This window comes from Castor canadensis, chromosome 11 (assembly GCF_047511655.1).
Source record: "Castor canadensis chromosome 11, mCasCan1.hap1v2, whole genome shotgun sequence".
NCBI lineage: Eukaryota > Metazoa > Chordata > Mammalia > Rodentia > Castoridae > Castor > Castor canadensis.
Genome location: NC_133396.1, coordinates 36,189,735 through 36,202,208, shown reverse-complemented (window position 1 = coordinate 36,202,208; position 12,474 = coordinate 36,189,735). Strand labels below are relative to the sequence as shown.

The window sequence follows — 12,474 nt, the reverse complement described above, 5'->3', positions numbered from 1 at the left end:
TTGATGTACAGGAGTTTGAATTTAGGACTTCACACTTGCTAAGCACCATTCTATAACTTGAGCCATACCTCCAGCCCCAACTTTAATCCTTTCTTATTTTGAGACAGAGTCATCAGTAAGTTGCTCAGGCTGACCTGGAACTTGATAACCCTCCCACTTCAGCCTCTTTGAGTAGCTGGGATTATAGGCATCTACTGTATCATCTATCTGTATTCATTCTAACAGTTAACTTCTCTTTGGTTTTCTATGCAGAAACAAAATTATTTGTAAATAGTCATTTCTTTATTTTCTCCTTTCCAATTCATTTATATTATTTACTTTCATTCTCCTACTGAGCTGGGAAGGTAGTATAGAATAAGAAGTATTAATAGAAGGCATAGTTTTCTTTTTTGCTTCCTTCAGAGTTAGTAAATATACTTCTGTTTATTTGTGGTGCTGAGGATCAAACCCAGGATCTTATTCATGTTAGGCAAATGTTCTTCTTCTGAGATATATCCCCATCCCAGAGCATAGTTTTCTTATTCCTTCATTTTAAAGTGATTGATAGTCTTTATCAGGTCAAGGGAGTTCTCTTTTTTCCCTAGTTTGCTAGGAAGTTTTTAATTATGAATTTTTGAATATTATCAAATGCTTTTCTGTCTCTGGAAATGAACATGTAGATTTTCTCCTTTAATTTGTTTATGTGATACTATTAGCTTAGAAGTACTTCGTATATCTTCTATTCCCTTCTCCCAGGTGATTTGTGGAGCTATGATTTCTTCAGTGGTGAGTTTGTGGTATCACCTGAACCAGATACAAGCGTCCATACTCTTGACCCTCAGAAGCACAAGTATATTATCTTGGGGAGTGATGGACTGTGGAATATGATTCCACCTCAAGATGCCATCTCAATGTGCCAAGACCATGAGGAGAAAAAGTACTTGATGGTGAGAAGTGACTTAATAATTTGATATTGTTGTTTAAACAGTGCCTGATACTTTACTCAGTTGTCTTGAATATGAACTAAGAATGTTCACCTCATATATCATTAATGCTTCAAGCCTCAACCATTTCCACTTGTTCACCAACCTCTGTCCATACCCCTGGCAGTCACTAATCTTTTCTGTTTCTGTGTATTTTCCTGTTTTGGATATTTCGTGTAAATGTGGTAGCAGCCTTTTATATCTAGCTTCTTTCAGTTGGCATTATGTTTTTAAGGTTCATCCATGTTGCTGCTTGTATCCGTACTTCATTCATTTTTCTGACTGAATAATTTTCTGTTGATATAGTTTATCCATTCATCAATTGACCAATATTTGGGTTGTGCCCACTTTTTGGCTCAGTGACCACTGCCATGAAAATTCTTGGATGAGTTTTGTGTGGACATGTCTTCAATTCTCTTGGGTGTATACCTAAGACTGGATTTGCTGGGTGTCATAGGAACTATGTCTCTTATCCTTTTTAAATAAATTACAAACCAGCATAGGAAAAATCCTTTCTATAGTTAGGATTTTTTATTAGTGACCTTCAAGGGTAAAAAGTTTTGGTAGAGTTTGGAGGGCAGTAAGTAGCTTGTAAGTGATGATAGAATAGTTTCTGAACCTAGGAAATAGATGTGAACCCAGGAAGTAGATGTAGAGAGTGTTCAAGAACTTGGGGGAGCTTGATATTGCTGCTAGCTTATAAAGATCTTTAAGATGGGAACAATGGTAAAGTTATATTTTGAGGTGAAAAAGAGGAAGATTGATAGAACCTTTATAAAATTGCCTTCATTCATTCACTCAATTAACAATTAGGTCTAAGGGATGCAAAGGAAATAGAATATAGTCCTTGTATAACACCATATTATTACATATAGAATACTGAGAGTGAAGCTCAGTGGAGGCCCTGGATACACTCCCCAGTACCAAAAACAAAAGACACATAGAATATATCTATGTGATATATAAACAAGTATCATTTCTATTAGATTGTGAGTTCTTTAAATGTAAGAGTTGTCTCAACCCATTTCTTAACTGGAGTTCTAGTATTCTGCATTTGGTTAGTGATTGTCAGATATCAGAGAAAAGATTAACTAACATAAAGACTATTTTGTCTAATGGATTTAAAATTTTTTTACCAATCTGAGAAAAATCATTTCAGTAACATGAGGACAAAAGCCAGTTTGTAGTGGAATAGGGGCACCTACTTGTGAACACCAAAGAATTTTCAGAATGAGAATAAAAGAAAGCATCTATATAACAATAATTAGAACAAGTCTTACAAGAACTGGGAAGGACAGAAGATAGAAACTTGGGAAATTTCATGAAAGGGAGTGATACTTGAGCAAGTTTTAAAGGTGGGATTGAGTTGGAAGTGGTGGTACATGCCTGTAATCCCAGCATTCGGGAGGCACAGACAGGAGGATAGAGAGGTAGAGGCCATAGGAAGGCTCTGTCTCAAAAACCAAAACAAAAAGGTGGAATTGAATTTGCCAGGCTGTCGAGCATGGGAGAAGAAAAAAACTTTCTGCACAAAGGAAATAGAATGTAAAAGTCAAGGAGAGATGAATATAACGTAGGTTTTAGGTTTTACACGTAGGTTGGTGTACCTTGAAGTGAACAGAAAGAGGCAAAAAGGTCTGTTTTTTTTTTTTTTAATGGTACTGGGGCTTGAACTCAGGGAGTATACCTTGAGCACTCCAATAGCCCTTTTTTGTGATGGGTTTCGTCAAGATAGGGTCTCGAGAACTGTTTGCCTGGGCTGGCTTTGAACTGCAATCCTCCTGCTCTCTGCCTCCTCAGTAGCTAGGAAGGATTCCAGGTGTGAGCCACTGGCGTCTGGTGGAGTTACATCTTTATAGTCAGACAGTGGAGAGCTACTGAATACATGAGTGGTAGAATTTATAACACTTGTGTTTTTAAGGATGTAGAAATCAACACCCAAATTTTCTGATCCTGGTGACAAGTAGAGCTATTTTCTTTTCTTTTTTCCTTTTATTTTTTCACTCCCTGAGCTATTTTCAAGAAGAAGCAAATTATTTGGGGGCAGAGGAGGTAATTATTTCACATATAGACATGTTGACTTTAAGATACCTGTAGTTCATGTAGATATCATCAGTAGGCAGTTACAAATAGTTGAGAGAAAAACCTTGAAACACTAATTTGAAAGTTAATAAGAGTCAGGTAAATTAGTGGTAATATATGCGATCACTTAGGGAGACTGTGTGATAGAAGAAAGTACAATATTGGGGGACACAGGATTATGATCTGAGGGAACAATGCAGATAAGGAATATTATATACTTATATATGTATAAAAGTATATGTATATATAATTGATATATTTTATGTGAATTTCCTGGGGAGATGGAAAAGAAATGTCTACATCAAACTGGACAACAGCCCAAAAAATTACTTGTACAAGTCCAGCTTGATGAGTAAAATCAGTTTAATAGAGGTTATTTACAGGGTGGTAGAAGACTACAGAGGATTGCGTTCACCCTGAGTTGCCAAAGCCATTACCATTAGGCCTGCCAAGCTGCTTCTTCCTTTTTTTTCCGCCCTAGTACTGGGCTTTGAACTCAGAGCCTTGTGCTTGGTAGGGTAGGCACTGTGTCATTTGAGCCATGCCTATAGCATCCAAGCTTCTGTTTTACCCAGCTCTAAGTCTATAGCAAAATTAATGCAAACCTGGACTTTGAGTGCCAACTAGTGTCAAAACAGCAGAATTGATCAGATAACATAAAGCACAGACAAAACCAGACTTGGAAAAGTTACATGTTTATGTGCCCTTAGTTCTTGCCCTCGTCAGGGATTCTGCTGGTCTTTGCAAACACTGTCCAACTGTGGCTTTGTTTCACTGCACTCTGGCACATATAACAGCTAAATGGTAGCTAGGAGTAACATGGAGTTACTCTGGCTAGGATTCAGAGGACTAGTCTCTCTATGATATATATTTACAGAGAGAGTTTATATTTCTTTGTCTCAGAATTTTTACTGTATTCTCTCTCTTTTTTGTGGTCCTGGGGTTTAAACTGAAGGCCTCATGCTTGCTAGGCAGGAACTCTACCCCTTGAGCCACACCATCAGTGCTTCTTTTTCTTTTGGCAGTGCTGGGGATTAAACTCAGGGCCTTGCACATGTTAAGCAAGAGCTCTCCTATTGAGCTATATCCCCAGCCCTTGATAATTATTATGTTGGGTCACTGGTTTGGATTTGCAGAATCGATTTGTCGCCCTTTCTCTATGTTGCCAAGACTCACTCTGAACTTGTAGGTTCACCGGTCTTTCTGCCTCAGCCTCCTGAGTTAATGGAATTACTGGTGGGTGCCAACATACCAGGCTCAGAAGCTCTTATTTTAGGAAGAAATTACCCTTTGCAGTGAGTTTTTCCACCATGCCCAGTTGTCTTATTTGTGAGTTATGTTTATCTGTAGTAATTTGATCTTTATTCCCTTTTAAGGTAACTTTTATATTTTCCCAATTAATGTTACAGCAAAGACAAAATTTCTTTTCTTTCTTTCTTTCTTTTTTTTTTTTTGATGGTACTGGAGTTTGAACTCAGGGCCTATTCTACCAGCCCTTTTTTGTGAATAGGGTCTCCCCAAACTATTTGCCAGGACTGGTTTCAAACTGCAATCCTCCTGATTTCTGCCTCCAGAGTAGCTAGGATTATAGGCCTGAGCCATCAGCACCCGGCTAAGATGAAGTTTCTTGAGTAAAGAGATAAAAATACACGAGAAAAAAATTTTGTTGTTTATTTTGAGACAGGGTTTCACTGTGTGTATAGCTCAGGTTAACCTCAAATTTGAATCCTCTTGCCTCAGCTTCTTGAGTGCTGGGATTTATAGACGTCTGCTATCATGCCCGGCGTTCCACAGGTGAAATTTAATTCAACCACAGGATAAGACTTTGTTTCATTATTATTATTTGAAATTTAGAAATTTACTATATGCCATTTATGGGGATCTTGGCTAATGTTTAAGCATTTAGGAGCTTTCTTTATTTAGGCCACTTTTAATACATAGTTTTTAATTTGATACAGATATTGTGGCAACTAAATTGAGTTAATGTCCTTTTACTTGTTCTTTTAAATATAGGATGAGCATGGACAATCTTGTGCCAAAATGCTTGTGAATCGAGCACTAGGCCGCTGGAGGCAGCGTATGCTCCGTGCAGATAACACTAGTGCCATAGTAATCTGCATCTCTTCGGGAGTGGATAATCAGGGAAACTTCACCAATGAAGATGAGCTATATCTCAACCTGACTGATAGCCCTTCTTACAATAGTCAAGAAACCTGTGTGATGACTCCTTCCCCATGTTCTACACCACCAGTCAAGGTATGAAGTTCTATAGTTTTAAAGTTATTTTCTAATAGTTAGAATGTCTTTGTGTAATGTTGCCCCAAAATAATCCTGATAAAACAAATTTTAGATTTGAACTAAGTTCAAGAAAGTGATGATCTTTCTTCTCTGTCAGAAACATCCTCTCATCTCTGTTATCTCTTATTTGTTATCTCTATCAGTATTCGTTTCTCTCTTTGTGGTGATGAGGATTAGACCAGGATCTTCAAAAATGCTAGCCAAGCACCCTGCCACTGAGCCACACCCCCAGCCCAGAAAGCTGTCTTTAAAGTAGTACTGATCTGAGAGGCAGCTGTGTGCATATAGCACCTAATAGAAATGTCATTGTGCTCCCTGAAAAATACTTATGTTTGGAATTTACTGATTCCTTTCTAATACTATAAACATTTTTTAAGGTTTAGAAATTCGTGAGTTACTTTTATATATACTACTTCCTGTGAACTTTATAATGCAGAATAATAATGATATTATAGTTCCATTTGATCAGTCGTAAGACTTGAACAATTAAGTAGTCTGAACAAGATCATACAGAATCAAGATTGACCTGGACCTTAGGACCAGACCTTCACCTGGTTATGTCCTAGGCTAGCCTGGAACCCCTGATCCTCCTGTCTCAGCCTCTGTAGTGCTGGGATTACAGTTGTGTTCTACCATGCGTGGCTGTTCCTATTTTTATGCAAGTTTAAGATATGCTGAGAAGCAAATTTAAATGACTACTATGTTTTCATTTTTCTGATTTATTTAGAATTCAAATACTTTCTTGTGTTTTCATCCTGCTTTTTTCCTACCCAAAATTAGTAATGTTGATAACTGCTTTAAAGTAAAGCATAGCATTGCTTCTGACTTTTGGCTAAGATCAAGTGCAGTATCTGGTGGGTTTTTTTTTTTCTTAAGTAGTACTGGGGTTTGAACTCAGGGCCTCTTACTTGCTAGGCAGGCACTCTACTGCTTGGGCCACTCCATCAACCCTTTTTTTGTGGTGGGTAGTTTTTTTTTTGGTCTGGGGCTTTCTTGAACCTCAACCCTCCTGATCTCTGCCAACGGCGTAGCAAGGATTATAGGCATGAGCCACCTAGTGGTGGTTCTACTCTTCTCAGTTTAATATCTGATATGCTTTCTAACCAAGGACAATGTATAAAATGGATTTTTGGAGCAGGGAGATAAAATCTACACATTGACCAGTCAAGGACTGGTGTACCAAATAAGCAGACAAACAGAAAAAGACAAAGCATGACTACCTTGGCCTCTGAGAATGTAGATGGATCATTAAAATGGAAAATAGCAGCAGAATTTTATATCAGTTCAACCAGTTTTTAAAGGGCCAAAGAACTTTTAATTTGGATATTGCAATATTATGGTAGTACTTGGAAGTTTATTATTACTCTTTTCCTTTCCCTTCACATATAAGTGACAAAATATACATATGATAAAATGAGGTGGAATCTTTTTCATTTAGGAATTGCTGAAGCATTATTTTATACTAATTTTCTTAAAGAAGTTTCTTGTCAAAGCTTTCTTTTCAAGCCAGGCAGGGTGGTGCACACCTGTAATCCTGGCACTTCAGCAGCTAAAGCAGGAGGATCATGGATTCAAGGCCAGTCAAGGATAGTAGAACTATCTGAAAAACAAACAAAAACAGCTACTACCACCCAGTAACGGCCATAGTCCTAGCTACTTGGGAGGCTGAGATTGAGAGGATCATGGTTCAAGGCTGGCCTGGGCAAATAGTTCAGGAGACCCCATCTCCAAAATAACCAAGCAAAATGGACTGGAAGTGTGGCTTAAGCGGTAGACTTTGAACTTTGTAAGTTCAAAGTCCTGAGTTCAAACCCCAGTCCCACTTTAAAAAGAAAAAAAAAAACAGCAAAAGAGAAATTACAGTAACTCTGAAATTGTTCTGTTGTTTTTCTTTTATAATTCCAGCTAGCCAGGTCCCTGTGACTCCTGTCTGTAATCCTAGCTACTCAAGAGGTAGAGATTAGGAGGATTGAGTTTTGAAGCCAGCCTCATGATTGCTATGCAGGAGCTGTCCTACTAGAGCCACTCTGCCATCCTTTTTTTTCCAGCAAACTCAGTTTATTTTTTTTAAGAACAGAAGTATTTATAAAAGCTGAGCAAGGACTTGCTTCATTAAATTCTTTTCTTGTGATTATAGCTGATTTTGGACTCTAAAATTGTGGAACATCAAGTGCTCATGAAGACTGTGTTGAGTATTTTTGAGACTGGGTCTCTCAAACTATTTGCTCGGGTTGGCCTTGAACCCAGATCCTCCTGATCTCTCCCTCTCCTGTAGCTAGGCTTACAGGCATGAATCACCAGCACCCAGATGATACTATTCTTTTATATTTATTGCAACACAAGTACCTTGTGTTTCTGCCCAACATTTGATGTTAAGACAGACAACAATAATCAGGCTTCCATTAAACCATGCCATGTATGATAAGTATGAACCAGTGACTCCAGAAAGAGAGTATATTTTTCATGGAAAGGAGAAGCAATGTATTTGGGACAGTACTAAATTTGGAACAGGAGTTTCTGTGTCATTTATTTTCTCATCTCTACTTTCAAATGGACCTATGGTCAATGTTTTTCAATAAGCCTGTTTATGTCTATATTTACATTAAAATACCTTTCTAAAAGTATACAAGATTCTGCAAGCTGTGAGCTTCTCTTTTCTAGGTACATTGAAGGAAACAGTCTCACTATTAAGTATACTTTTATTTATTTTTTCCATCTTTTAAGTCCTTGGAGGGAACAGCATTCTTGGAAGTACTGCAATATCAAGTCGATGCATGGGGTGGATGCAGCATTACTCTAGCTCCAAAAATGTATTCAATATATTGTCCTCAGATATTAAACTGATGGCTCCTATGGAAAAATACATATTGTGCGTAAAATAATTAGATCTAGTTCAGCAGCATTATATTATCACTGCACATAAAATTAAAATGTGAATAGAATATAACACATTTGATCTTCATGATTGAGTACAGAGTGAATGGGTAGTGAATGGGTGCTTACGGCTATTTTTAGGGTCTGTTTTGAAGTCATGTGCATTAAAGAATTTTATTTTGGTTCCCATCAGTAGTCAGGAAATAATTGTGATCATATAAACTTTAACCCATCTGAATACATTGCTTTATCTATTAGTCTGAAGGCAGAGGGATCTGTTACTTTTGTATTGTCTTCTCACCCAGGTTATCCCCATAGAGCCTTGCCCATAGTTCAGTAAACACGTGGTGAATGAATGAGTGATGCATGTTTTTGCCATCTTAATAACTTCATAAAAGCCCAATATTATACGTCATGGGTTTATTGAGTTCTAGAATAAACTGTTTACTTGTTTTATCTTTTTTTTTTTCCAGTCACTGGAAGAGGATTCATGGCCAAGGTTGAACCCTAAGGACCATTTACCTGCCCTTGTTCGTAGTAATGCCTTCTCAGAGAATTTTTTAGAGGTATCAGCTGAGATAGCTCGAGGAAATATCCAGGCTGTAGTCATACCCTCAAAAGATCCAGAGGCGCTTGAAGAAAACTGCACCAAAGCCCTGACTTTAAGGATACATGATTCTTTGAATAATACCCTGTCTGTTGGCCTTGTGCCTACCAATTCAACAAATACTATTGTGGACCAAAAAAACGTAAAGATGTCAACTCCTGGTCAGATGAAAGCCCAAGAAGTTGAAAGAACCCCTCCAGCAAACTTTAAAAGGACATTAGAAGTATCTAACTCTGGTCCCCTTATGAAGAAACATAGACGAAATGGCTTAAGTCGAAGTAGTGGTACTCAGCCTACAAGCCTCCCTACAACGTCACAGCGAAAGAACTCTGTTAAACTTACCATGAGACGCAGACTTAGAGGCCAGAGGAAACTTGGAAATCCATTACTACAGCAGCACAGGAAAACTGTTTGTGTTTGCTAAAGTATATCTGGGAAACGGGGTTTTTCCCACACCTAGGATATGAGGGCTTTTTAAATTTGGTGCCGAAGTTGAACTTTTTATAAGAGGACAAAATAAAGAGTACGCAGTTTGACTTTTTGGAATTTAACAGTTTTATTCTGGCCTTGTACTTGCTTGTATTATAAATGTGAATTTTGTAGATGTAGGGTATAAGTTGCTGTAAATGTGTATAAATTTGTATCCTTCACACAGACTCAGTCTCCAACTCTAATACACAGTCATTGTGACAACAGGGCTAAATGTTTTCAAAAATCAAAAAGAATCTATTAAATTTTAGAAACACATTAAAACTTTTTAAAATGCTTATTGAGAATTTATATAAGCCACTTGTGATGAAAACAATACAACTTTTTAAAGTGAATTATTAAGTAAACTGGAAAAGTGATGTATTTTCATAGTGACCTGTGCTCCACTAAATGGTTCCTAGGAACTACTAGTGTCTTTTAAAAATTACTTTTTCTCATTTCATAATTGAGAATTAAATATTTTATAGGAGAAGTGTTGAGTCATGCTAAGTAGCTAGTCTCCTTTTCCTAACTAAAATACTATGCACTGTCTCTTTCTTTAGTAGAATTTTCCTAAAACATTAATCATCAGATGTACTCACTGAATCTTTGGCATAGAAGGATGTGTGTTTGCCTAAAACAGTGCCCTTCTTCATCATCCCAGATCAATGGCATTATTAGTTTGTAAACTAGTTACCTTCTTATGTCTGCTTAAAATAGGTGAAGTTTTTCTTGTTATTTCAATAACAGATGGTGCTGCTAATTCCCAACATTTCTTAAATTATTTTATATCAGACAGTTTTCATTGATTATATGAGTATGTGTTTGTTCATCTAATAAATCAGTGAACTGTTCATGTTGCTGGATTAAGAGTCTGTTGTGTTATAATCATGCTTTGGAATAATGGCTTTAAATATATATAACATTCATTGTTGCATGGTGAATTTTTATTTCAATATAGAATACATAGAAACATGTTAAATATCCAACAAGAATATGATTAAGTCAGTTATATAGCTTATATGTATTTGCTGAAACATTGTTTATACTTTGGTAATGTAGAAAAAAAAAAGGAACTAATACTAAAACACAGTATATATGATTTTGGTGTGATTTGTATTCTATAATAAGAAAAAATCTAAATGTATTAATTTGGAATAAGAAGTCTCATTGATAAATTAATGAATTAATTCATGGGCTAGAGTATAGCTCAGTGGTAGAGTCCTGCACATCATGGCAGAGGCTCTGGGTTCAGTCCCCAGCCCACACAAATCTGATTTATGCATTCTGCATTCATTGTGCCTAATATGCTGTGCAGTGGAAGCATACGCATTTTCTACAGAAAGGCTGAGAGCCAGTGATCAAGGAAAAATGCTATTTGTGGCCTTTTTTTTGGGCGGTACTGGGGCTTGAACTCAGGGCCTACTGTTTGTTAGGCAGGCACTCTACCACTTGATCCACTCCACCAGCCCTGTTTTTGTGTGTGTGTGTGTGTGTGTGTGTGTGTGTGTGTGTGCCTGTTTTTGTGTGTGTGTGTGTGTGTGTGTGTGTGTGTGTGTGTGTGTGTGTGTGTGTGTGTTTGTGTTGGGTATTTTCAAGATAGGGTCTTGTACACTATCTGCCTGGGCTGGCTTTGAACTTTGATCCTCCTGATCTCTGCCTCCTGAGTAGCTAGGATTATAGGCGTGAGCCACCTGTTCCCAGATTGGTTTGTTTTTCTTGGTGTTGGGGATTGAACCCAGGGCCTCATGCATGTTAAGTACGTAAGGTAGCACTGACCTCTAACCCCTGCCTGGTGTGGCTGTTCATTTTCTTTTTTCTATTTTTTTTTTTTTTTTTTTTTGCAGTGCTGGAGCTTGAATCCAGACTCAAGTATGCTAGTCAAATGCTCTATGACCCCAAGCCTCATGGCTGGTTTTTGAGAAGGGTTTTGGATGTTGAAGAGTTTGTATTCCAGATCTTTCCAAGATAGAGACATTGCAAGTAACAGATACTTCTTGAGTCAATTCATTTTGAATCCTAGTTGTACCAACTAGAAATTCAGCAAATTTTAATGTGTATTAAGATTAAAATCCATTTAGATACTTTGTGCTTTTTCTGTTAGTGGCTTAAAGAAAACATCCCTATACAAAAAACTTAAATTTATATTTGATTAGTATAATGAATTATGTGATCTTTATTTTTCAAATGATTTTTTTTCTTTTTTGGTGGTGCTGGGGATCAAACCGAGAGCTTTAGCCTTAGCCTGGCTCAGAAGGCAAGCACACTATCATTGAGCTGTACAAGCCCCTAGTACAGTGTTCATAAGATGTATTACTAGTTGTGTTTTTGTAACTGTTAATGAACACTTATTTTCATCATCTAACAGATACCCTGGAGAATAGCTGTAATGACATAAAGAAAGCATTTTACCCCCTAAATATACTATGCAACTAACAAAAGCTGAAAACTCTTAATCTTTTTTTTTTTCCCAGCAGTACTGGGATTTGAATTCAGGGCCTGTGCTTCTAGGCAGGCGCTCTACTACTTGTGCCATGCCTTCAGCGCTTGTTTTTGTCTTTTGAAACAGGGTCTCACATTATAGCCCAAACTGGCCTTGAACTCTAGTCCTCCTGCCTCAGCCTTCCAAGTTCTGGATTATAGGTATGTACCACCATGCCTGGTCCTCCAGCCTTTAGTCTTTGAAGTGAAAGCAAAATATTTTTGCAGAAGTAATGTTTGCATTAGGGATAATAATATACATTCTCTTGTAGTTTACTTAGAATTGGTATTTTCAATATTTTATCACCAGGCAAAACACAGAAACTTTACCAGTGTGTGGCCTTTTCTCTCTCTGATGGGACTAGGGTTTGGACTCAGGGCCTTGCTTTTGCAAGGCAAGCTCTCTGCCACTTGAACCACACCCCTAGCCCTTTTTGCTTTTAGGTTACTTTTTAGATAGATTGGGCTTTTTTTGTCCCTCCCACTCCCACAGTCTGAGCTGCAAACCTATAGCCTCTCATGTAGCTGGATCATATGCGTTTGCCACCGTGCTGGCTTTTCTTTTTTGGTGATAACTGGGGTTTGAAGTCAAGGCCTTGTGCTTACTAGGCAGGTGCTTTACCACTTGAGCCTCTCCCTTAGTGTGGCTTATTTGTTGAGATTTGGGTGGGAGGTGGGGTTCTCACTAGCTTTTTGCCCAGG

General features: G+C 37.6%; 1 protein-coding gene across 1 annotated transcript in view; it reads left to right on the top strand.

The window, feature by feature from the left end:
* Window positions 1–10,225, top strand: part of Ppm1d (protein phosphatase, Mg2+/Mn2+ dependent 1D) — a 57,332-nt gene extending 47,107 nt beyond the window's left edge. Inside the window, exons 4-6 of the mRNA XM_074046251.1 lie at window positions 736–926; window positions 5,058–5,300; window positions 8,690–10,225. Of these exons, the coding sequence (XP_073902352.1) occupies window positions 736–926; window positions 5,058–5,300; window positions 8,690–9,247 (992 nt within the window). The 3' untranslated portion in view covers window positions 9,248–10,225. The remainder of the gene's footprint in view (window positions 1–735; window positions 927–5,057; window positions 5,301–8,689) is intronic.
* The last annotated feature ends 2,249 nt before the right edge of the window (window positions 10,226–12,474 follow it).